The sequence below is a fragment of the Notolepis coatsorum genome (genome assembly GCF_963971535.1).
Source record: "Notolepis coatsorum genome assembly, chromosome: 15".
Classification (NCBI taxonomy): domain Eukaryota; kingdom Metazoa; phylum Chordata; class Actinopteri; order Aulopiformes; family Paralepididae; genus Notolepis; species Notolepis coatsorum.
The window spans coordinates 78,599,854-78,627,197 of NC_140179.1; the positions used below are offsets into that span (position 1 = coordinate 78,599,854).

The 27,344-nt window shown below is 43.6% G+C and overlaps 1 protein-coding gene across 1 annotated transcript; it reads right to left on the reverse strand.

The window, feature by feature from the left end:
• On the reverse strand, positions 1-26,940 carry arfgap3 (ADP-ribosylation factor GTPase activating protein 3). The gene is made up of 16 exons (XM_084330619.1): positions 26,782-26,940; positions 25,414-25,532; positions 25,238-25,310; positions 24,162-24,293; positions 23,067-23,147; positions 19,866-19,947; positions 18,815-18,874; positions 17,996-18,042; positions 17,394-17,548; positions 13,941-14,075; positions 9,723-9,848; positions 7,014-7,166; positions 4,229-4,355; positions 3,896-3,983; positions 3,493-3,617; positions 1-245 (listed from the first exon to the last, which is right to left on the reverse strand). Exons 1-16 carry the CDS (start codon positions 26,848-26,850, stop codon positions 228-230), a joined length of 1,590 nt encoding a protein of 529 aa, XP_084186745.1. The 5' UTR covers positions 26,851-26,940; the 3' UTR covers positions 1-227.
• Between the last annotated feature and the right edge of the window lie 404 nt (positions 26,941-27,344).

The window sequence follows — 27,344 nt, forward strand, 5'->3', positions numbered from 1 at the left end:
TATCCAATAATACAAAACTCAATATTTATTTTTGGAACTTTGATGCGGTCCTTGAGCATTGAAGGTCAACGGCACTGGTTTAATCTGTGTCCTCGTCTCCCTCTCCCACAGGAGTTTATATGCACCACCACTAACTGGGAGATGATCCGACTGTTGAACAGAGGATGATGATGATGATGATGATGGTGATGATGATGGTGATGGAGGCTGAACCCCAACAGTGGAACTCAGGAACTGTAGTGATCCTGAAACACAAAGATAGCATAAACTGTGTGAAAAAACAGTATCCATATTTGTCACAGGGTTCCCACAGACATTGCTAAATGAAATTCAAGGACTTTCAAGTACTTTCCTAAGCACTATTTTTCATTTTAAAATGGCATATAAAAGGGATACAATATCTATGGCTTAAAACCAAATTTCCGACAATCAGTTACACTTTAGATTAAAAAAAAAATGTATTTCTTGATTCAGAACAATTTTATCATGGATGAACAAAACGTTCAATGCGAATGGTTGATTTGAATTTCAAGGACTTTTTAAAGGTCCCCCGTCTTATAAATTGCTTTTTCCAGTGTTTATCATTGTTTTCTAGCAATGGGGGTTTGTATCAATGGGGTCGGTGTCTAATTTCGGCTCATCAGTCTAGTCTCGAGTTCACAAGATCCTCCCTCACTCAACTAAGCCATTCTGATTTGACTGTTTTGCTGACGTGAGTAAAGGCACTGGTTGTAGTCACAGCCCACAATTAACAATTCACTCAACAACAGAGCGAGTGGAATTACTGACACTTCCTCAAACGGGTTGACGTGCACGTGCGCACGCAAGCGAGAGAGAGACAAGCATTTACACACAACCCCCGACCGCACGCGGCGCAGGAGCTTCTCTCTCTCGGGGAAACACGCACGCATTTACACACAACCTCCCGAACGCACGCGCGGGGCAGGAGCTTCTCCACTCTCATATCACTGTCAAAATACGCTCCCACGCGCGCGCCCGTATTCCGATCCGTGCAATAATATTCACAGGGGTATACAGGTGCAGCTCAATAAATTAGAATATTGTGGAAAAGTCTATATATTTAGCTGTATTGATGCAGTAATTTGTGCAAAAGGAGCCCCAACCAAGTACTGAGTGCGAGTGAACATACATGAACATACTTTTCAGAAGGCCGACATTTCTATATACAAAAGAAAAATACATCTATTTTAATTTTTTTATTGGTGATACAGAAGTTTGGGCTTTCATGAGCTGTAAGACATAATCATCTAAATTAAAACAAATAAAGGCTTGAAATATTTCACTTTCTGTGTAATGAATCTACAGGAGTTTCGCTTTTTGAATTGAATTACTGAAATAAAATAAATTTCACGATATTCTAATTTATCAAGCTGCACCTGTATATTGTCATTTGAAACAAGTTACCAATGCATTGTCCCGTGGGATTATGTCCCCCCGCAGCTAAATTAATTAGTATCCCCCTCAATCTCTATGTCTCTCTCTCTGTCTGCCAGTGGCCAGCCCAAAACAGCTTGAAATCTTGAAGTGGAAAAATGCTGCTTTAGAGTACTTGATTAGAAATACAAAATTAATTTCTTTTGAAAAAAAAAACTTTACAGATGTGTTCCATAGACTCACAGGAATTGTGAAAGGAATAGCAAGACATGGCGCCTTTAACACATTGACCGCCAGCACCAGGGGGCGCTGATACCCCATTCATTGCCAGGTCTTTATTCAATGGATATAGTTTTAGACTGACATTTGCGAGTGCTTAAAATATATCTTATATTATATCTATGGGTCTAATAACGCCGTCAGGTCTCAGTGAGTTGCTTCTAGTCAACATGCCCGAGACAGATTGTTTTTTCATCCGTACATTTCCGTTTTATACGAGTATGGTTTGGGTGTTTTTCAGTAATTCCAGGAAAAGGCGAGAAAAGGCGTTTTACTGTAATCCAGTCATCATCACGTTGTAATTTTTCAGCTGATTATCTAATCATCGCTAGATCATCATTAGTATGTCTCCTCGTCAATACATGAAATTGTAGCGGGGCGCTACCCCCCCCACCGCAGCCAACGGTAAACAGCCATACACGTCCACACATATAGCTGTGATGGCGGTAGAAATAAATGTCAGATCAACGATCAAATTTATATATAATCTTCTTACCTTGTATCTGATGTAATGCAAAAGAGATAATCCAAATATCTGATCGCAATTCCAAATAATGCTTGTGGCGGTCTGTACCACATTACCGACCGGTTCACAATGACGGGCGGGCGGAGTTACTGCTCGATGCCGCCGTTGTATAGAACTGGTTCACCAGAGTATTTAAACCCCGCCCGCCCGGCTCAGATCGCCTCCTAAAACACACCAACCCATTTTCAATTAGATGCAATAGCTCCGCCTGGCACTAGAGGGCGGTGTTGACCGTCTGCCAGCTCAGACAGGCTCTGAAGAGGATACCAGAGGCTGCAGCTATGAATTATGAATAGATATAGCGAATAAATAAAATAACGATCGCAAAAACGAGATTAAGATTAGATTAAAATTTATTGTTGTTATACAGCACAAGTACAATACACCATCCAACCAGAGTGGATAAATAAATGCTCCATTAAAAAAATAAAAATAAAGATTGCTTAGTGAGGCAGCCTCAGCGCAAGAGCGCACACACACACACGTACTGTATACGAGCAAAATTAATCGTTCCAGCAAAGTAGGCTTTGTCAATACTGAACGACTGCATGCTTGTCAAGAGCCAATCGCGCAGTAGGTTGGGAAATACCCGACCTGTCACCTATCTCTCTGAACGGTCCCTGTGGCTAAAACCCAGAGTGCGCTCAGAACTTGTAGGTGTGGAGGCACAGGATTTGACCGGCGTGTGTTGTGTCTGAGTTGAGGCTCCAGAGTATTGCATACATCTAAAAGGACCGCTCTTGGTAATCTGAAACGGCTAAGCAGCCACTCATCTGGCTCTGCAAATAGATCTAGACGATCTCTAAATAAGCGTTCTATGCGTTCTATGGGCGGCCAGAGCATCTAACTGTTCTAACCACAATCTATAATCCATTTCAGAAGTAAAACGACGCAATAAGTTCTGGGTTTTTTAAGTCGTATTTGGGGGCAATTGACCAATGGTAGGCTTTTTTTTATTTATTTTTTCTCATCTGGGTAAGAGTTTCTCATCTGGGTAAGAGTTTCTTATCTGGGTAAGAGTGCCCTCGACCACTCTTAAAATTTGGTCTTGCCTAAGAGAAAAGCAAAAATAAGAAAACATTGCCGAATCCCAGGTAAGAACAAAATAAGAAAAAAATGCTAGGTAAGAACAAAATAAGAGGAAATCTGTTCTTATATCGCTTCGTGAATGAGGCCCAATGTTACTTACCCTTAGCTGCCAGAGTTGTACCCTTCCTGCTGACTTGTACAGAACTTGTAAGTCACTTTGGCTAAAAGTGTTCAGCTAAATGACTAAATATAAAATGACCAACCTGAATGGAGCTGACCACGCCGCTCGCCATGACGGACAGTTTTCCTGCCACAGAGCGAACTCCCAGTTTGAGCTGAGACATGTCTGGAGCGCTGGGCAGCACGCTGGCCAGGCGGTAGGAACTCGCTGTGTGGACACAGACAAAGTCACATTAACAGGGTTCCCACAGACATTGCAAAATTAAATTCAATGACTTTCAAGTACTTTTCCAAGTACCGGTACTCTTATTTTAAAAAGGATACAATTCACTGTTCAATGGATGAACAAAACTTTCAATGCAAATGGTTGATTTGAATTTCAAGGACTTTTTAAGCATAAAATAATAATAATAATAAACCCGCTGGATTGAAAAAAAAAAAAACATTTATATCTGCCGTAATAATAAAAACCTGTTGTTTTCTTACCAGTCTGTTTCTTTGGATCGTCAAACAAATCTGCTGAACTTATCGAAGAGCTCCCCGAAAATTTCTCCAGTCGTGACTTTGCCTCATACTGGAGAACACAATTAGCATGTTTATTATTATTATCCATAGTCACATTTATTGTTTACAATCAATCTAAGTATAAATCATGCAGCCCATTAAGACCTTTCACTGCCACACTACCAAACGGTTAACCCTTTCACAGCGACAATACACAGAAGGTTAACCCTTTCACTGTGTGGCAGTGAAAGGGTTATGTGGCAGTGAAAGGGTTAAGACCTCTACTACTCAATGATTATATATGCGTGTGTTTACCTCAGACTCATCCGGTTTGCCAAAATACATGTCGGAAGATATTGCCTTGACGTCATCTCCGAATTTCTTCCGCGCTTCCCCCGTATCCGAGTACGCAACTGGCTCTGGTTTCCGCCTGGCTGCAGGCCTGAGGACACAGAGTTACAAATGGAATGCCTCAAAATATCTTAATACAATACAACTAAATACAATACAATATAACTAAAATGGAAAGACTGTAAGTCTTCCTATTATCACATCTTCTGACTCATCTGGGAATTACAAAGTTTGGTACATTTGTGATTGTTGGAATAGAGAGGTATGCATGAGGGAGAGGTCAGACATGGAAATAAAGTAAAGTTATTCTTTATTTTTTTTTTTAAATTGCATTTACATAAAAACACCAGCATTGGTAATGTTAGTGGTGGGAAACGTCTGAGAAGCTCGGAATTACATGGGGGGGGGGGGGGGGGGGGGGTCACGATCCGATCCGTTCTCAATTCATCATTATAGGGAGGTGTAGTGTGACGTCACTTTAGTTTCCTGCGCGGTCCAACCGTATAGGGATTTATCATTGGGAAAATGTATTATCGGCTATTGTAACAATTCTGCCTCATGAACATTGGCAAGCTTTCCATTTTTGCACAAAATGAGTTCCCTTCTTTCACTAACATTATTGTTTAAGCATTTATGGTTGAAATAAAATTATACGTAATTATTTTACGATTAATTGCGAATTGTTTCATGTTGAGCTATAGATTGTGGATGAATACACACAGAAAGAAAGGTGGACCGGCCAGAAACAACAATGACGTAACCACTACACCACCCTATAGACCAGGAAGTAACCACTACACCTCCCTGTAGACCAGGAAGTAACCACTACACCTCCCTGTAGACCAGGAAGTAACCACTACACCTCCCTGTAGACCAGGAAGTAACCACTACACCTCCATATAGACCTGTTCGCTGTTTACAAACATACACCTCCCCATTATCTAGGCAATTCGATAAGATTAGATTCTACAGTCGATTGCTATTGAAGAATAGAGTATTTCTGCTTGGCTGCTCTCGACAATCTGTAGGATTCAGTGAAGCTACAGTATCAATTTATAGTTATAAGATCATGAGAGAGCGGACATATCACAAGATTGAAAAAAAGAAGAATTAGAATTTAGAAGAATCTTGATTGATTCTATGACAGCATTACCAAGGGCTCAGTGTCCCTAAACAAACTACAGCAACACAGCGGTGATGTATCCGAGTGTAAAGATGTGTGAAAACAGAAACAAATCTGGAGGAGAGTCGAGACTCAATCATCTGCCCGTCCAACAAACTGACGTTCCTAATTGTAGGGATGTCCTGATACCAGTAACGGTATCTGGTCCGATATTGTGCTTGTACTTGTAAACATCTCCACTACTACAATTCAGTGCCATGTTTGTTCAAGGAAAACACTACATTTTATGTTAGAAAATTGTATTATTCATATTATTTCATCTTAAAATGTCAGAAACAGCGTCATGTTGTACATTTAATTTGTTAGTCAGAAAGTGAGGAACAAGGCGGTCAGGTGGCGTAACGGAGATTGCGTTCGTCACCAAACCCCGGAGCAGCTAGATTCGCCTGTTCGAGTCCAGCTCACAGCTCCGGGGTTGTCACCAGCTTGGCTGGCCGTTCACACTAATACAATTGGCTGTATTAGAGGGTGGGAGAAGCTGGCGGGGTGGGTCCGGGTCGTTGTAAACAGCGACTCCTACAGTTCGGTCGGGGCGCCTGCTAAGCGCGGATAGGACTTGAGTGGGATAGTGTGATCCTTCCACACGCTACGCCCCCTCAATGAGAATCCGCGCTGCCAGGTGAAAAGAAGCGGTTGATTGGCTAGACGTGCGTCGGAGGAAGCACGTGATAGCCTCCACTCTCCCAGATGATCTGACTGTGGGGGGTAAGTGCGCCATGACCAGGAAGGGGATTGGGAATTGGCATAACAACTAACATTGGGATGGGAGAAAATCGGAGGAAAAATGGAGGGGGAAAAAGATCAAAAAAAAAAAAAAAAGTGAGGAACATCTGATGAAAATAAAACATGGTTTTCAAAGTCATCGTTAGAACTGTGATGATATTATTAAGTACTTGCACTATATCGGTACCCAAATGTAAGTACTTGTACTTGGTCTGGTATCGGGACATTGTAAAAAAGAACAGCTTGCAGATGGGCCAGCCTACCTGTCGTCCAGTGAGGTTATAGTGGAGGTCAGATAGATGTCGGCCTACCTGTCGTCCAGTGAGGTTATAGTGGAGGTCAGATAGATGTCAGCCTACCTGTCGTCCAGCGAGGTTATAGCGGAGGTCAGATAGATGTCAGCCTACCTGTCGTCCAGTGAGGTTATAGTGGAGGTCAGATAGATGTCGGCCTACCTGTCGTCCAGCGAGGTTATAGTGGAGGTCAGATAGATGTCGGCCTACCTGTCGTCCAGTGAGGTTATAGCGGAGGTCAGATAGATGGGCCAGCCTACCTGTCGTCCAGTGAGGTTATAGCGGAGGTCAGATAGATGTCAGCCTACCTGTCGTCCAGTGAGGTTATAGTGGAGGTCAGATAGATGTCGGCCTACCTGTCGTCCAGTGAGGTTATAGCGGAGGTCAGATAGATGTCGGCCTACCTGTCGTCCAGTGAGGTTATAGCGGAGGTCAGATAGATGGGCCAGCCTACCTGTCGTCCAGTGAGGTTATAGCGGAGGTCAGATAGATGTCGGCCTACCTGTCGTCCAGTGAGGTTATAGTGGAGGTCAGATAGATGTCGGCCTACCTGTCGTCCAGTGAGGTTATAGCGGAGGTCAGATAGATGTCGGCCTCCGCCTTCTTGCTCTCCTTCCTCCAACCCCCCGCTTCTCCTCCGTCGCCCCACTGGGAGAAGAACTTATCAGAAGATTCCGTCTGCTCCTCAAACCTGGATGACATCCTAAAAAACAGCAGAAGCGGCTCAGAATAATGCCAGTGGTGAAATATATCAACCGTGTGTTCTCGCAATTATAATAATAATAATAATAATAATAATAATAATAATACATCTATTTTATATAGCGCTTTTCCAGGTGCTCAAAGACGCTTTACATGGGCAGGAGAGACAAACTATGGCAAAACAAAAAACAGAACAAAAATAATACATGACAAAAATAAAATAAAATAACACCGACAGAATTAGAGGTCAAAAGCAAGATTGAAAAGGTGAGTTTTGAGGGCTGATTTAAAAGATGTCAGGGTGTTTGCATCACGGATATGGCTGGGGAGGGCATTCCAGAGGGAGGGGGCAGCAGCAGCGAAGGCCCTGTCGCCCCAGGTCCGGAGCCTGGTCGTGGGAGGTGTTAGGAGGTTGGCATCTGCAGACCTAAGGCGACGGGTGGGCGTGTGACGGTGGAGGAGGTCGGACAGGTAGGGAGGGGCAAGGTTGTTGAGGGCTTTGAATGTGATGAGTAGTATTTTAAAATGTATCCTGTATTTGATTGGAAGCCAGTGGAGGTCGTGGAGGACAGGGGTGATGTGATCAGAGCGACGGGTGGAGGTGAGCATGCGGGCAGCAGAGTTTTGGACATATTGGAGTTTATTGAGGATAGTGTTTGGTGAGCCGTAGAGGATGCTGTTGCAGTAATCTAGTCGTGATGATATAAATGCATGAACCAGTGTTTCAGCAGCGGAGAGTGATAGGGAGGGGCGGAGACGGGCAATGTTCCGGAGGTGGTAGAAGGCCTATTTGGTTATGTGGTTCACATGGCGGAGGAAAGAAAGGGTGGGGTCCAGGATGATGCCAAGGTTACGGACGTGAGTGGAGGGGGTGACAATGGTACCATCAATGTTTAGGGTGAAATCCTGGGTGTGGCTGGTGAGGGATTTATGCATCTGCGCTTCCTTCCTTTCTTTATTTGTCTCGAACATCCACATTAAAAGATAACAATAAAACTGTAAAAGATAAAACGGAACATAAAAGATAAAACAATCTCCATCAGAAACAAACAAACCATGGATGTGTTGAAGAGCAGGAGGAAGCAAGATGCTCATCATGTCCTGCCCCTTCATCAACAGTGTCATATTGAAAATACAAAAAAATTATATATCTTATAGATCAAAAAATATTATTTACATCATATTTACATCATCACACAATGCAGTACCCTTGCAAACAGTTTCATCGTTAAATCAGCATCAACAATTTAATTTACCCTCCTCATTCCTGTATTTATTGAAAACGATTTCCTATATATACTGCAGCATGCTATTGGTTTGCTTGATGTCTTTGCCTATACCTCTCCACAGAGGCACCCTGCAGACTGAAATACACATACCTTCAAGAGTGGTACGGACACAAGGCTGCTCTAAATGAGCTTTCCTTCGAAAGTCCACATTAGTTAGTTGATGTGAATGAAGCTCAAATGTAATACATTCAAAAAGATTTCAGACTGGGCCTTTAAAAAAAGAAAAGACAACCCTGGGATGAGGGGGCTTCCGGTGTCATGGAGTGAAGACGTACATTCACACCTGCTCCCGGAGCTTTTGCAATGCCCTCACTGGTCTCCAATTATTTCCTTTTAACTAATGATTTCCACATTTTAAAATGTTTTATGGCAAGACATGGCAGACAAACAACCAACTAAGTGCGGTGCGTTGGACCAAGCTAGCCGAGCTAGCTAAGATCCAAGCTGGACTCACGAGGTACAATCTCACGAAAGACGGAATAACATAAGAATTATCGGTCTACCGAAGGACATTGAAGGACCCCAACCATCACGCTTTCTTTCCCGAGATGCTGCAAGAAGTCCTGGGTAAAGAGTCGCTGGCTACTCTCGGGCTGGTGGGGGCCCCTGGTTCAGGGTCTCTGGGAGTCGGAGGCGTGATGCTCCGATTGGCTGGGGTGCTGGATTCTGGGTCCTCACGGGGTGGGGGTCGTGGCTGTCGGGGCTGGGGCGGGGGATGTTTCACTTTATAGATATGTAATATATACGCATTGTTTGGGCGGGTGCGGCTTGATGGGGAGGAGTATCGGGGGGGAGGCCATCATTTTGGTGGTTCGGCTCTGGAGGGGGGGGGTCTTGTATGTTGTGGAATCACTGCACGTGGGGTGGGGTGTTTTGGGCCCTCTGTTGCTGTGGTTTTGATGGCCTTGGCTTTGGGCTGTGGGGGCCTCGGGGAGTCGGAGTGTCATTGAGGCGTGGTGCTCTGGTTCCCTGGGATGCTGGACGCGGGGTTCTCATGGGCCGGGAGCCGTGTCTGTCGGGGCTGGGGAGGCTCCGCTTTATGTGCGGTGGGCCTGTGATCTATGGGGGTCCTGTGGTGTTCTGGTCTGCTGAGCTTCACCTGGATATGGTTGTATGTATATATATATTTATTTTTATTTTATATATTTAATTTATTATTATAATCGATTGATTTAATTACATTTTACTTAATTTAATTGTTATTATCATTATTACTGTTACTGTCCTGTGATGTGTTGTTTCATGTAAATAAAGAAAAATAAACAGACCTGGAAGTGAATGAGCCTTCGTCCTCCTCTTCCTCCACGCACCTCCGTGCCTTGGAGGTCTTGGACCCGACCGGGAGCTCCTGCTGGATGATGTGCATGTCGGACGTCACAGAGTGGGACACGTGACTGGAGAGAGGTGGAGAGAGAGGGAGAGACAGGGAGAAGGATGGAGAGATGGAGAGACGGGGAGAAGGATGGAGAGACAGGGAGGAGGATGGAGAGAGGGAGAGACAGGGAAGAGGATGGAGAGATGGAGAGACAGGGAGAAGGATGGAGAGACAGGGAGGAGGATGGAGAGAGGGAGAGACAGGGAGGAGGATGGAGAGATGGAGAGACAGGGAGGAGGATGGAGAGATGGAGAGACAGGGAGAAGGATGGAGAGACAGGGAGGAGGATGGAGAGAGGGAGAGACAGGGAGGAGGATGGAGAGATGGAGAGGAGGATGGAGAGACAGGGAGAATGATGGAGACAGGGAGGAGGATGGAGAGAGGGAGAGACAGGGAGGATGGAGAGATGGAGAGACAGGGAGGAGGATGGAGAGACAGTGAGGAGGATGGAGAGGGAGAGACAGGGAGAAGGATGGAGAGACAGGGAGGAGGATGGAGAGAGGGAGAGACAGAGAGAATGATGGAGAGACAGGGAGGAGGATGGAGAGATGGAGACAGGGAGAAGGATGGAGAGATGGAGAGACAGGGAGAAGAATGGAGAGACAGGGAGGAGGATGGAGGGATGGAGACAGGGAGAAGGATGGAGAGATGGAGAGACAGGGAGAAGAATGGAGAGACAGGGAGGAGGATGGAGGGATGGAGACACAGGAAGAGAGTCATTAGCCAATATATCTAATGTTATTTGTGGTGGCAGCAACACTATCAGACACACAGGACTTTACTCTGTGGTCCTGCCACCACCACAAATAAAACAAATTAGTATAAACAAATAAGTCAATAATTCACTACTATCTAACCAACTGAAATATACAGTATTCCCAGTATCACATAAGGTGCAGTATGGATAAGGTAGTGTTATTGTCCTTTTTAGGTTCCTATTAGTTCTAGTTGGATGTCTGGCAGCAGTCCCTGCCCACTGTTGTGGAGCCTGAGGCGGTTAGTAGAGTGTCGGGGGGTATGAGTTCATGGTGTTTTTGTTTTGTTCTCGGTTTATTGTGATGTTTCCTCTTGACTCGTTTAAAGAAGACGTGTCCGGCCCATCAAGAGGTTTTATTTGTCACACATACCAGGGCATACAGTGAAATGCGGGTGGTCTTGCCTGCATTGATTGTGCAAAATACAATAAAATAAAATGGGCATCGAAAAAATTAAATAGATAAGACAAGATATGCATGGTAAAAAAAAATACATGGTAGGTTCCTGAGAAACTGGTTCTTATATACACACTACTATGCAATATACAATTTACAATGTTAACTCTTACTGTATCTAAACTATACAGTACTTCCTTCTTTTAAAGTGTTTCTAAAGATTCTATTTTTTAAAGTGACATTTTGTTTAAAGTGATTTTTTTTTTGCGGTTGCCGCATGAGTTGTGTGTGTGTGTGTGTGTGCGCTCATGTGTATTTGTGAGTGGAGAGTTCAGTGTTCAGTGTTCTGATGGCCTGGGGGACGAAGCTGAGTCGGAGTCTCTTTGTTCTTGCAGCGTGTGACCGTAGGCGGTTGCCTGACCGCAGCAGCTTAAACAGGCTGTTGTTGGGGTGGTGAGGGTCTTTCATAATTCTGCAGGCTCTGGATTTGCAACTCCTGTTATACAAGTCCTGCAGGGGTGGTAGTGCAATAACCGTAGTACGCTCAGCTGAGCGCACCACTCTCTGGAGTGCCTTCCTGTCCTGTGCCGTGCTGTTTCCAAACCAGGCAGTGATGTTTCCAGTCAGAATGCTCTCTACAGCCCCGGAGTAGAAGGACTGGAGTATCTTCCCCGATACTCTGAACTTCCTTAGCTGTCTCAGGTGATAGAGGCGCTGTTTCGCCTTTTTCACCACAGAATCTATGTGTGTAGACCATGTCAGGTCCTCTGTGATGTGGACTCCCAGGTACTTGAAACTGCTCACCCTGTCCACGATAGCCCCGCTTATCCACAACGGCGTGTGTGTCCCCTGCTGTATTCTCCTAAAATCCACAATCAGCTCTTTGGTTTTACCAATGTTCAGGAGTAGGCTGTTGTCCAGGCACCAGCGTGCCAGTTCATCAACCTCCTCCCGATAGACCTTCTCGTCATTGTTAGAGATCAGCCCCACCACCACTGTGTCGTCCGCAAAATTCACTATGGAGTTGGAGCTAAACCTGGCCACACAGTCATGTGTGTACAGTGAGTACAGCAGGGGGCTCAGAACGCAGCCCTGGGGGGACCCGATACTCAGGGTGATTTTGCTGGAGGTATGACCCCCCACCCTGACTGCCTGGGGCCTTTCACTTAGAAAGTCCAGGATCCAGGCGCTCATGGCGGAGCTCAGACCCAGATCGATCAGCTTGTCAACCAGTCTGGTGGGGACTATGGTGTTGAAAGATGAACTATAGTCAATGATCAGCAATCTCACATAGCCCCCCCTTCTGACTGTCAAGGTGAGATAGTGTGTTGTGCAGTACTTGGGAGACTGCATCGTCAGTGGACCTGTTTGCCCTGTATGCAAACTGCAGTGGGTCCATGTTACTGGGGAGGGAGGCACAGATGTAATCCTTGACCAGCCTCTCAAAGCATTTCATGACCACAGAGGTGAGTGCCACCGGTCTGTAGTCATTCAGGCTTGTTGGAGAGGAGTGTTTTGGCACAGGGATTATGGTTGACATCTTGAAGCAGGCAGGGACCACGGACTCAGGCAGAGATATATTGAATATGGATGTAAATACTGGGGCCAGCTGGTTTGCACAGGACTTAAGTATTCGTTCTGTTATCCCATCTGGGCCAGCCGCTTTCAGAGTATTTATACCCTTTAAACATCAAAATCACGCTGTGTTCCGTCAATGAGAGACGTCACTGGAGCTCGACTGTATCACCCCCTAGTGCGTCCTGTAGCGTGGCCTCTGAGCTCTCGGACCACTGCTTCACCTCTCGCGACACAACAGCCTCTCGGGCTCGTAGTTTGTAGCTTGGTAAAAGAAATATAGCGTTGTGGTCCGATTTACCTAGCGGAGGCGCTGGTACTGCCTTATAGCCCTCTTTGAAAGGGGTGTAGCAGTGATCCAACGTGTGTGTCCCCCCCCCCTAGTTGTGCATTTGATGTTGGAAAAAGTTTGGCATAACTTTTTTCAAGTTAGCCTTGTTGAAGTCACTGGCTACGACCATAGCCGCGTCGGGATGTTTGTTTTGGTGTTGATTCAATTAGTCCTGTAGGTCGGCCAGAGCTCTGGCGGTGTCGGTGGAATGTAAACTGCAGTTGTTATGATGGCTGTGAATCCCCGGGGGAAATAGAACGGGCGACAAAGGATGGTCAAATGTTCAAGGTCCGGCGAGCAGGAGCGGGAAAGAATCTTCACCTCCTTGGGACTGCACCAGCCGTTGTTTGTGAGGAAGCAAACCCCTCCACCAACGGACTTCCCTGACTCTTCAGTTCGGTCAGCTCGGAAGACAGAGAAGGAATCCAATGGGATGATGTTTTGATCCGGAGTTGCTGGCTTCAACCATATCTCCGTGAAACATAGTATGTTGCAGTCCCTCGCATCGCGTTGGAATCGAATCCTTGCACAGAGATCGTCCATCTTATTTTCCAGCGATCGTACATTTGCCAACAGAATCGATGGGATCGCCGGCCGGTAAGCAGAACGGTTTAGCCTTATTCTGATTCCACTTCTCCGTCCCCTGTGCTTCCTCTTGATCCTGCCGCCTTTTCTATTGTCCTCTTTGTCTTTGTCCTTCTCCCGTCTGATCTCTGATGGCCAATCTTGGCAAAAAGTGTCGTTAAACTCTTCTTCCAGTCCGGAGTTTAAGTCCATGAGTGCCTGGCGGTCGTACGACGTCCATGCCAGCGTGGTTTTTATAAAAAAAGTATTAACAATAAACATAATAACTAAAAGTGTGCACAATCTTTGCGGAGCAAAACCAACGGCCATGGGGACATTAACGTGTGTTGTCGGGCCTTACAAATAAATTTGATTTGATTTACACATTGGTGGTTGTGGAGGGGGTCATTGTAAAGCACTTCAAGCAGTCTTAGAAAAGTGCTACGAAATGCAACGATTCATTCATCTATCATCTTTTCCATCCTCCTACCTCCTGTTGGCCAGCAGGCCCATGCCAAGTCTCTCAGCCTGTTCCTTCCTGTTTCCCTCCATGCCCTTCATCTTCTGATCATCTTTCTTCCTCTGCTCCGCAAAGTCTGTGTAGGCCAGACGCAGGGAGGGGACGCTGAAGACAGAAGAGACGGAAGAAGAGATGAGTGACAGAAGAGACAGAGACGGAGACAGAAGAAGAAGAGATGAGTGACAGAAGAGACAGAGACGGAGACAGAAGAAGAGATGAGTGACAGAAGAGACAGAGACAGAAGAAGAAGAGATGAGTGACAGAAGAGACAGAGACAGAAGAAGAAGAGATGAGTGACAGAAGAGACGGAGACAGAAGAAGAAGAGATGAGAGACAGAAGAGACAGAAGAAGAAGAGATGAATGACAGAAGAGACAGAAGAAGAAGAGATGAGCGACAGAAGAGACAGAGACAGAAGAAGAAGAGATGAGTGACAGAAGAGACAGAAGAAGAGATGAGTGACAGAAGAGACGGAGACAGAAGAAGAAGAGATGAGTGACAGAAGAGACAGAGACAGAAGAAGAAGAAGAGATGAGTGACAGAAGAGACGGAGACAGAAGAAGAAGAAGAGATGAGTGACAGAAGAGACGGAGACAGAAGAAGAAGAGATGAGTGACAGAAGAGACGGAGACAGAAGAAGAAGAAGAAATGAGTGACAGAAGAGACGGAGACAGAAGAAGAAGAAGAAGAGATGAGTGACAGAAAGAGAGGGTGAGAGCAGGAGCCAGTGCAAACGGGGACACACGCATAGGGCTGGGCGTTACGGAAGAACATTTATATCTCATGCCAATGGGAAGTGTGATACAGTATCAAAACATTTCAATGAACGTTTCTCAAATATTTTAGAAATCATTTAATGGAAAAATCGGACTGAAATCTACAGTAAGTGACTTATTCTAATTAATTGTTTGAAATCCGACAGTCGCCATGTGACGGAACTACCAACTAGTTTATGCAATATGGCTATTACAGTAGCATTAGATATGGATATTACAGTAGCATTAGATATGGATATTACAGCATTAGATATGGATATTACAGCATTAGATATGGATATTACAGCATTAGATATGGATATTACAGTAGCATTAGAATTGTAACACATTCATGCACAAAAAAAACAGTTTCGTGTTTGTGGCGAAATGACCGTCCACAGGAGGCTTTTATCGAAAAGTTTAAATTATATAGTAAATGCATCCACAAATACATAACCTATACACAAGTACAGATGTAGATACATACTCAAATGCATATACAAATACAGATGTAGATAGTTAGGGAAAGGCCTGTAATGTCATTGGCCACCAATGTTCTTAATCACAAATTTGAGTTTTCCCTTGAAAATCTTCAGAGTAATTTATAGACAAAAAAGTGCAAGGAGAATTTCTAAATAGTTTGATGCGATGTCCCCAGGTGTAGCGGTTGAAATGACCCCAGGTGTAAATAAATTTGAACACACACACACACACACACACACACACACACACACAATCATCATCAAAATTGTGTGCGTGTGCCAGGTCTCCCAAGAAGCTATTTTAAGCTTTTGGAGGGAGCCTGATCACAAACAAAGGCCTCAAAATATGGACAACATACAACATGCATAGGCTTACACACCTACCTACTTAATACATACATAAATACAGACAATAATATTCCCAAGTTTGGTTACTATTTAGAGATATGATTTGAGCAATTTCTCTTTCAGTGATCTTTTGAAGGTTGAGATGGATTTAGACTGTTTCAGATTCTCGTCGAGCTCGTTCCAGATCTGCGGGCCCCTGCACGCTATACTTAGGCTGGCACATTTGATCTTTCTCCTCTTGCCAAAGATAAGATGCCTATTCCTAGTGTTATGAATGTGCAGGGGGCGGCAGACTGGGACAAGCTCAGGACAGTCTGTGATTCATGTTATACACAACTTGATACATCATTGAAGCATTTTGGTGGACATTAAAATCAGCAAACCTCAGGAAACCAAAAGCGATGGAAAAGAGGACGTGTGGGTGTATTAAACCCGGACCATGGCACTACTCGTAAGATTTTCTATTGCAAACTTTCAAGTTTCTTGAGATGGCTGGGGTAGGTGTTGCACCATATGACATTACAGTAATTAATGTGGGGTTCAAACAAAGTTTTATAGAGAGTGAGAAGAGCAGGTAAAGGAAGAAAATAACGTATTTTAAAGAATAAACCAACTTATTATTTGGACCGTTTTGTTAGATATTTAATGTGGCATTAGTAGGCCCATCAGAGACCCAAATGTATGTGCACAAGCATACAAAATTTGCAGTTTTCATAATATGCAACCTTTAACACTTTGAGTGCCAGCCGACGAGAGATCTCGTTTTTAATCGTTATTTTTTATTTATTATCGATTTCCATTCACTTTTCATCAATCTAGCCTCACGTTACCAGTGGGGATCTGTCTGAACTCGAACAGGGAAAATACCGCCCCCTGTCGTCTCTCCGGATGGTACTGCACCCCTTTGGATTGGATTGAATGAAACGCATGGAGAAAAAAAAGGCCTGCTTCCTTTTACTTGTCAGACAAGTAACCGGAGACGATCCAAGTAATCGCCCACCACCAGAACAGCGGAGAATATGTGTTTCCAGTACCCAGTGTTGGATCAATAAATGAGATCGATATTTGGAATGGCGATCAGGAATTGGAATAATCTTTTTGGAGAACATCTGATCTGAGGTAAGGAATCTATTTTAAAAGTCTTGGGATAATCAGAGCTATTTTCACCTATATATCAGCGTGTGCCATATGTGTGTGTGTGTGTGTGATCAGGAAATAAGATAGTCGATTTTTCAGCCCGCTTCTATAGCGTGCATAAGTACACATATACTATCGATAATCTAGCGTTTATTTGAAAACGATTCATAAATAGGCCGAAAAATGACAACGTGTTTTGTGTATTCCAGTAAAGGGTGTTTATCACAGAATCTTTATTTTTTTCTGAAACTTTAAAAAAAAGAACAGCGTTTTTCAAAATGGTATAAAACGGAAATGAACAGATTAAAAAACAATCCGTTTCGACAATGTTGACTGCAAACAAGTCATTGATAAGCGATGGCCATATTAGACACATAGCCATAATTTAAGATATAGTTTATGCGTTCGCAAATATGAGAGCTCTGTCATTGAAGTGGGTGGTGGCACGCAACGGGGTTCCGGTGTTAAGGATCCACAGGGACCCTGGTCCACCCTGTGATGTTCAGAGGATGAGGCACATTGAACTGACCCACCGCCGCTTGGTGGAGATTTGCGCTCTACTGAGCGCACTTTTCCAGTTGATTATTTGGTCATAGCGAAGCAAATGGCAACGTAAAAAAAGTGCTATATAAACGGCTTCCCGTTTTGTATAGCCGGCCTAGACTACTGATGATGCAAACGGTTAACAGGCATTATACTCACAGAGGTTCATCCGATTGGCTGGCCTTCCTGGCAGCTACTACAGCCGTGTCGTCCTTCTCCCGGAGCTTGTCGACAGCCTGGGCCCGCTTCTCCAGATCAGAGAAGCTGGTACCGCTCACTTTCTGGGCTCCCAAGCCCCCCTTCTTAGAACCCAGCTAGAAAACACACAAATATGTATTCCAGGGTTCCCACAGACATTGCTAAATGAAATTCAAGGACTTTAAAGTACTTTTCCAAGCACTATTTTTCATTTTAAAAAGGGCATTTAAAAAGGATACAATTCTAAATGCATTTTCTTTATAGAAAAAAAAACCTGAATGGCTTAAAACCAGTTACATTAAAAGAAATCTTGATTCAGAACAATTTGATCATGGATGAACAAAACTTTCAATGCGAATGGTTGATTTGAATTTCAATGACTTTAAGCACTGTGTTAAAAATGGGCTGTTCAAGGAATTCCAGGCCTAGACTTTTTTTTGGTAAAAGATCAAGCACTTTAAGCACTTCAAGGACCTTGTGTGAACCCTGGTATTCTGAATAAATTATGATTCCAAATACACACACACAAAATATCTAGAGAGCATGCAACGTTTTGGGCCTACCGTCTTCTTAGCACCAGCAGGCTTCTTCTTGAGAAGAGAGGAGGGCTCTGGAGAGTCAAGGATACGAGCGTTAAAGATACCACTCCGTTTAGCCATTAATCAAATCTATAGACCAGGTACATCAATTAATAGAGCAGCACTGGTTGGGATCCTTTTCAAACTTTGACAAAATAAATATTATAAAATGGGTCCAAGTTTATTTCCTGTTGCAGTATTTGCTAATATCAATAGCCCAACAAGACCCAAGCTGTTCCCTAGTAGCAAGCAACACAATTGACCTATCCCAAGCTCCGCCCCCTCTCTCGACTTGACCGGACGAAAACAACGCTTGTGATAGGAGGACAGAGATTAAGAAAGGAAAAGTGCCAGAAAGAATTCTTTGTTTGACCAAGGAAAGCAGTAGGGATGTTCGATGTTGGCTTTTTTTTACCGATATACCGATTTTGTCCAACTCTTAATTTCCGATACATGCAGGGTTTCCCCCTCCCAAAAAAACGGAATAATTTCAGGTAATTAACATTACATATCTCTTGTCGTGGAATTAACACAACATTATGCATACTTTTGAGAATAAATAATAAGAATTTGTTCTTACTTGCTGGCATGGGTAAATAAAGGTTAAATAAATGTAAAAAAGATTTTTTTTTCTTTTTTAAACTGATACCGATAATTTCCGATATTACATTTTAATGCCAAGATCGGTAGGCCGATAATATCAGACATCCCTAGAAATCAGCAGTTGTGATTGGAGGAGGGTCAAGAAAAGAGGATGGAACTTGAGACGAGTAAATTCCCCTGAAAAAGGTCTATGATGCCAACCTGGATGTGCTTTTGGAGAAGCGCTGAGCGCGTCCACACTGGGTCCTTCCTCTGGATTACCTGGGTGGGATGGAGACACAGACAGTGAAACACATATCAGGACAGTAAATGACTCTGCAGCGGAAGGAAACTATCATCGCAGCCAGAAAGAAATGTGAAAACATAATGTTTACTATCAATACTACTACCATCAATGAAAAAAAATCAGCTAAGAGGCTAAGTAGACTGATTGTGACACGTTCAAACAAATCCATACTGATGTCCAGATGCTGATGGTGTTTATTGATACATTTAAAAAGAAAAATAATAATTACAAGCAATTGACAAGCAAACTGAAATAATAAAAGCAAGACTAAATTATACTCCGATGTGATGGCTGCAGGCTAGCCTAGCTTAGCATTAATGAATGGAAGTGGATATGGACCAGCTAGCCCAGCTGTTGGCCAAAAACACCTCTCCCCCCGGAGTTCTAAGCTAGTGGTCCGTATCTGCTTCCATTCATTTGTGCTAAGCAAGGCTAGCTTGCAGCCGGATTGCGTTCCACTGTACGCAGAGAGGAAATTGATATCCATCTTCTTGTCTGACTCTGGGAAGACTGTAAGTAAGTACATTTCCCATTAAGTTGGCGTGTTCCTCTAAAAAAAAAAAAACAAGTGTGTTCTCAAACTGACTGCAGCTCATGTCCGGTCCGCTGTCTCTGCAGCATGGAGGTTACGTCCTCACAGACGGATCCAATATCATTTGGGATTTCCATATGGAGAAAAGGAGTGCTACAAAACCCATGTTTCTGGACCCATTTCTGTACCTCAAGTGTTATTATTATTATTACTACATGTGAATGTGTACCACAGCTTGTAAAACCTTCAGGTTATTATTATTCACGTGTACCTTCTTACGTTTATTGAATTAATATCACAAAGAATGTTTCGATCCATTTAACAAAAGCCTGAGACGGGAGCTTTTAACCCTTTCACTGCCACACTACAGAAGGGTTAACCCTTTACCATCACACTACCGACGGTTAACATAATTCAGTAGAAGTGAGGTTTACAGTTGTTGTTTCCCTCCGAGACCTGCGGCGCCGGGGGGGGGCTGAGGTTCATCTCGGCCACGTTCAAATTCGCTGGAACATCCTGAGCAAATAACACACAAAACATGCATGAAGAAACACCCCAGACATGATGCAAGTATGAATGAATATCATTGCATTTATATAGCACTTTTTTCTAGATTTACAATTTAGGCTGGAGAGATTCCCTCCTTTACTAGCACCAGGCACACTACACCAGGGGTTCTCAAACTTTTTTATACCACGACCCCATTTTATTTAGGATTTTTTTTTGGCGACCCCACACTTAATGTATCGCGTAATTTCAACGTGGAATTAAGGAATATCGAAATAAAAGCACACGTTGTTGAACTTGATCATGCATATTTATTAGAAAATGTAATTACAGCACTATGTTATCAATACACATTTATAAAACGAGGCATATTTAACCAAAATATGTTGCCAAAAAATTAAATAAAAGAAGAAACGCGACCCCACTTTGGGTTGCGACCCGTAGTTTGAGAACCACTGCACTGGCTGAAAGGCTTGATTGATTGAAAACTTTATTAACAGATTGCAGAATGGGTACAATACAGTACATCTCAATACACACAATTGTTAAGGGGATGCAGACCAGAGAAAGGGGGGGGGAACACTGTACAAGCAAAACTGTACATTGGAATTTTGACAACCATACTAGGTAATTTACTGTACATTGGAGGGGGTTGGGTTAGGACATTTACAGGGGCCAGTTTAGAATTGCAGTCTCCCGTAGGTGTTCTTTTGAGAGTGGTTTTGAAAGTGGGTAGTGATTCACATTCCTTTACAGCTTTAGGTAGGGCGTTCCACATTGATGTGCCATAATTGCGAAACGTGTTTAGTCCCTTGTTTGAGCCGAATCTGCGTTTAACATGATTTGTGGAGCTCCCTCTGGTGTTGTGATAGTGGTATTCACTGACCTTTGGGAAGTATTTTGACATGTACATGGGTACCTTGGTCGTGTAGTGTATCTTGTAGACCAGGCCCATTGCAAGTTGCTGTACTCTGTCGTCTACTCTAAGCCATCTTAGGTTGTCAAAGTGGGCAGGGGTGAGGTGGGTTCTAGGAGTAAGGTCAAGCAGTAGTCTGACCAGTTTGTTTTGAGATGTTTGTAATTTAGTTTAGCGCCTTTGAGGTGCTTTGGTACCATGAGGTGCAAGCATAGTCGTAGTACCCTTGAATGAGTGCTCCTGCCAGAGTCTTCAGGGTATTCTTGTTTACCAGAGAGGAGATCCGGTACAAGAATAGAGTTCGTTGGTTGATTTTTTTTATTACATTGGATGCCATTTTGTCACAGTAAAGATTAGCCTCTAGGATGGAACCCAGGTAGGTAATTTCATCTTTCCTTGTGACAATATTGTCACCCACTGTAACTGAGAAGCCGTCAGTCTTGCTGAGTTTGTTATTTGAACCGAAGAGAATGGACTCTGTTTTGCCCATGTGTAATGATAAGTTTGTTATCAGCGAGCCATATGCAGATTTTGCCTAGTTCCGAGCTGAGGGTTTTCTCAACCTGTAACTTGTTCTTGTCAGAGACCAGCAGGGCTGAGTCGTCCGCAAACAGGAACAAGTTGCAGTCACAAGCTGACGACATGCCATTTGCATAAATTAGGAAGTAGCGGTCCTAGTATGCTTCCTTGTGGAACACCACAGCTCACTGGGAGGGGGGGGGGGGAATAGGGTACCGTTTACCTCCACCATCTGTTCTCTCCCCTCAAGGTAGGATTGCATCCAGCTCACTGATAGACTATCAAAACCAATTGCTTTTAGCTTGTCAATCAGAATGGAGTGATTGACAGTGTCGAAGGCGGCCTTTTGTAGGTCCAGCACGACCATGCCGCAGTATTTGCCCGCGTCCACCTCTTGTTTGATGTGGTCGTTCAAATAGAGAAGGCATGTGTCAGTGGAGTGGGATGTTCTGAAACCAGATTGGAATTCGTAGATTAGATTTTTTTCCGCTAGGTACTTTTCGACCTGTTCGTAGACTATTTTTTCCATGACTTTCGAGATGGAGGTAAGAATAGAAACAGGGCGGTAGTTGCCTGGGTCTAATTTGCTGCCCTTTTTGTGCAGAGGGGTCACCATCGCAATTTTGAAGTCCTTGGGGACATGTCCCTGTTTTATGGAGAGGTTTATTACGTGTGTGATGACTGGGGTGATGGCGGCTGCTGAGTCTCTGAGGAATTTGGAGGGGATGTTGTCATGGCCAGTGGCCTTGTTAGGTTGGAGGGCGCTCAGTTTTTTGAGTACCTCATCTGTTGTTACCATTTCTAGTTTGAAGTCGTCCTTGCGGACCCCTAGGTTTTTGTAGTAAGCTACTATGTGTTCAAGAGACAGGGATTGATATCAGCCAGTTAAGAGGGGGAAGGCATTGATGTCAGAGGCCTGATTGGGAATTTGGCCAGGAGCGTCAAGGAACCCCCTGCTCTTTGCGAATGGCGCCCTCCCTGGGTTCTTTAATGACCGATTTCAGTCGGGACTGAAGGACGGCACTCCCAACTGTACGGTGTTCCCATCACCCGTATAGGGTTTCCCGCGTGGTCCAGCCGTATAGTGATTTATCATCGGGAAAATGTATTATAGGCTATTGTAATAATTCTCCCTCATGAACATTGGCAAGCTTTCCATTTTTGCACAAAATGAGTTCCCTTCCATCACTAACATTATTGTTTAAGCATTTTTGGTTGAAATTAAATTATACGTAATTATTTTACGATTAATTGCCAATTGTTTCATGTTGAGCTATAGATTGTGGATGAATACACACAGAAAAGGTACACCATGCCAATGTTCATGCTTTATTTGTTTTAAAACGAGACGATTTAGAAATGTGTCCATTGGAAATACATTGTAATTTCAAGCGAGGTGGACCGCGCGGGAAACAACAATGACGTAACCACTACACCTCCCTATACGGGCATTGTTCCTGCCAAATCCAGAGGACAGAGTGCTCCCTGGATAACAACAACAACAACAACAACACCACCACCACCACCACCACTTTCCAACAACGTCCTTGACGGGGGCTGGAACTGGCAGTCTTCCAGATCATGAGCCCAGAGCTCTACCCATGTAGTGTATGTGCCATGCACACATGTATAAAACATGTTTTATAAAATCACCTCCCTCAAAACACACACACAAACACACACACACACACACCTTTGTGTGGAGGCTGAAGAAATCCACGTCCTTGTTGTCTGGTAACGTTGGGGTGGGAGGAGCTTGGCCGTCAAGCCACAACTGTAAACAAAAAGGAACAATGTTATGGATTACAGTACTAGGGCCATTTTCACCAGGTGTTCACATGCAAATATAGTCTAGGACGATCAAAGAGAGGAATCTTATCAAAGTTCTAAATGAAGAACCATACAAGATTTACATTTTTACAAACATGTTTTCAAAGCTAAATCATCTTAAGATGGTATGTTTGGAGCATTGTGTTCATTCATAGTTGAATACGTTTTGCCGATGTATGACATTCACACTCTCAAGTGATGTGGAATGACTTTACAACGGAAAATGGGCTGTCACATATTATTATTATATTATATATTTCAAAATGCACTTACATGGTCCTTCGTCTGAAAGTACAAAGCACCTCAATTTCAACTCTTTGAAAACATCACATAATTTTAACACACTACTGTATGGGTCTTTGTATGAAGGACTAAATTGTTGCTATGCATTGGACCGATCTCAAGCCCCATCCTCTTTTCTTGATCCTCCAATCACAACCTCTAGAAAACTTTCGTTTTAGCAACAGTTACGATTGGAGGATCAAGAAAAGAGGGCAGGGCTTGAGATAGGTCAATAGGGAGGGTCAATAGGGAGGTGTAGTGGTTACATCATTGCCGTTTTTCATGTTCCACCCTCTGTCCAACACCATGTATTTCCCCATTGACCATTTCTAAATCGTCTCGTTTAAAACAAATAAAGCATTAACATTGGCATGGTGTACCTTTCTGTGCGTATTCATCCACAATCTATGGCTCAACATGAAAATATTCGCAATTAATCATAAAAAATTTAAAAAAAAAATCACCAAATTTTATTTCAACCAAAAATGCTTTTAAAACAATAATGTTAGTGATAGAAGGGAACTCATTTTGTGCAAAAATGGAAAGCTTTTCAATTACCATGAGGCAGAATTGTTACAATAGCCGATTCCCAATGATAAATCCCTATACGGGTGGAACAACCAGTGAAGTCAGACTACACCTCCCTATTGGATGTCCTGATAAATGTATCCAGTACCTCTGTGCCATGGCGCCTGGTGGCTTGTGTGGAAAGAGTCTTGATCTTGTCTCTGTAAAGCTGGGCAGCTCGGCTGTTGTACTTGGTGTTAGAAGCCTTCTCTGTACAGCCCTGCTGGGCGAAAAATGCACTCTGCCCATAGGAAGACAATTAAAGAGTCAAGATTTAAAAAAAGGAACACACCAAGATTATGATAACTGCGCTTACCATCTGCTCCAGAGTCAGACAAGAAGATAGATCCCAGTTTCCCCTCTGTGCGTTGAGTAGAAAGCTATCCGGCTGCAAGCTGGCCTAGCTTAGTACAAATGAATGGAAGCGGATACGGACTGTTAGCCTAGTTTAAAACTCCGGTAGGGGTGTTTTTGACCAAGAGCTAGGCTTCTATTAGTTTGTGCTTAACTAGGCTAGCTTGATAGCTTTCTACTGAACGCACAAACACAGAAAATTGGGATCCATCTTCTTGTCCGACTCTGGAGAAAACAGTAAGCTCATTTAACAGAGCGTTAGCGTGTTCCTTTAAACATTCACTGTGTGGCGCTCGAGCAGCAATCAACAAATGTGTTTTCTAGAGATGTTTTGGTCCACGACGCAATACCAATATTCACAAACAGGGCTTGACATTAACTTTTTGGCTCACCAGCCAATGTGGCTAGTGGTTTTCCAAAGTCACTAGCCACTCAGCATTTTCACCAGCCAAAAAGCACACACACTATCCAAATATCTAGATATCCAGTTTGTTTTTATAGTGTAAAGACAGACAGATACAGAGACAGAGACTCTCATTACGCGCAACGTAAGTAAGTGCGCACTGCGTTCAAGTTCAAGTTCCTTTTATTGCCACACGGCCATGCCGGTGGAATTCGAGCACTGCGTTCCGAGAGAGAGAGAGAGAGAGAGAGAGAGAGAGAGAGAGACTCTCCACTAGGACTCTAAAACGGTGATGCTGCACGGTCTACCCACCAGAGTGTCTGGTAAGAGTGGCGGAGTTACACGCCACTGCCCAATTCTACCCACATTTGGCGGGTGTTAATGTCAAGCCCTGTATCACAATCCATTGGAATTGTGAGGCAACTCACTGCACTGGCATTGCCTCCCACTTGCATACATCGAAGTTGAAACCAAGACCAATTGGAGTCCAGCTCAGTCGATCTGGAACACAAAAACCAAGACTTTAAGATTTGGAAAAACGTCCACATGATAATAGACAATGATTCACCGAACTGCATTTCCCAGCAGACATCTCTCTCCCTACCTGATGAAGGACAGATGGACCCCCAGAGAGCGGTGTGTCCCGGAGCAGTCGATACACACAAACACTCCATAGGTGATACTCGCCCAACTAGGGTTCTTAGCGAAGCAGTCAAAACAAGCCTAAAAAGGAAAGAGCACAGAGCACCATCAGACACATTTACCAGATAACAAATATTGAATAGGACAATAAAATAAGATATTGAAGCTTATCAGCATGAACTCTCCAACAAATACCATATAATGGTAGGTCCGTTTGCAATAGCCCTGTAAGAGATGAGTTAGCAAACACTCATAAGCAGTTTTTTTTTTGTGCCAAATATAACCTGCAAACTATGATGCAATAAGGGACGATAACACGCGGAGGTCTGAAGTGCAAAGTAACAAATCTACTGATGATTTTGAAATTGTTCAATTACAATTCATTTGCCAATAGAAGGCTATTAAGACTTTCCACTGTAGTATGCAGAAATGTTAGAAAATAGCCTACATTTTTTATAATAATTAGCCATAGCCTACATGTCATTACGCATATGAGTGCATGCTTACTAACTGTTCGCCTGTTTTATTGCAACACTACTATCACCGACATCTAAGAAGGGAGATCCCCTCCTTGAACGGCCCTTCTAAGGTTTCTCTCCTCCACATCGCCTGTGGTAAAAATGTTCCTATTGCTAGGTTTTTAGTGAGTTTTTCCTCACCTTCGCGTGGGGTATGTCTGGGAGTGTTGCATTCATTTAAAAAAAAATTGACTTTATGGTGTTTTTGTTTTGTTCTTTATTTATTGTGATGTTTCTTCTTGACTTGTTTTTAAAGAAGACGTGTACGGCCCATGGGGACATTAACATGTGTTGTCGGGCCTTACAGATACATTTGATTTGATAATGATATTATGTCCTACACTATATATGCTGAGAATCCAAACAGCTGTTGTGGTTCAGAGAGATGGACACCTGGTAGAACCGACAGCTCGGTCAGTAGTATTTCAGGCTGTAGTGTGATGCTGCTGCCGCGTCTACATGGATGGTCACGTTATAATAATAATATAATATAGAATAGACCGAGGGAAACCTAACGGAAAAAAACAATTGTTCAAATGTAATTTAATACAAGCTACGGTATGCCTCGTCATAGCTTTTCCTATTTCAACTACGAAGGACGGGCACTTTTAAAACAATGGCAAAGAAATGGCAGTTTACACACAACGTAGACATAATAATAACGCCATCTGATTCTAAACTACTGTAGTTGGATGCCTTGTGTCGGGGTGGACTGTGATCCAGCCCTGAGAGAGAGAGAGGACGTGTCAGATAGAGATCTAAAGCTACTTCCTCGTTGAAGAGAGGAAACGTCCGCCGTGGAAAATCCTCACCTTATTCGTAGGGATCGACCGTAATCGCTTGAAAATAGCAGAAATGTCTTGCTTTCTCGGCTCAGACATGTTTATTAATTCTACCTGTCGCTAACAGTAACCGCTGGCAGCAGGTAAAGTGATGTTAGCGTGAAGAGCAGCTGTCAACAGAAGCTGCTTCCCCTCATTAATACATGCGGACGTCAGAGGCCGTCTCTGATTGGACCGCCAGAGTCAGGAAGTGAACTATCCAGTGCTCAGACGCGTTATTTTTTTTCCTAGACGCATTTCTCGGACACGCTCTCTGATTGGCCACTGACTCACGCTCTCTGATTGGCCACTGACATGTTTGCCCAATCGCGTGACGAGCTGTGTCTTTGCCCATTTCCGCGTCGAACAGCTTGCAAACTACCTGGCGTTCGATCGCCATGCTCTAAGACAAACTCTAACCTTAACCAACTTCGAAAGAGTGCCTAAGCTTAACCGTCGAAAGAACTTGCCGTCACGCTCTAAGACAAACTCTAACCTTAACCTACTTCGAAAGAGTGCCTAAGCTTAACCAGTGTAGAAACAGGCGTCGGCCA

Excerpts from the sequence above, each read along its gene's own strand:
- arfgap3 (XM_084330619.1), bottom strand. The coding sequence starts at position 26,850 with ATGTCTGAGCCGAGAAAGCAAGACATTTCTGCTATTTTCAAGCGATTA. Across the intron at positions 25,533-26,781 it reads GGTCGATCCCTACGAATAAG|GCTTGTTTTGACTGCTTCGC; the intron begins GTGAGGATTTTC and ends TTTCCTTTTTAG. Across the intron at positions 19,948-23,066 it reads TCTTCAGCCTCCACACAAAG|GATGTTCCAGCGAATTTGAA; the intron begins GTGTGTGTGTGT and ends TTATTTGCTCAG.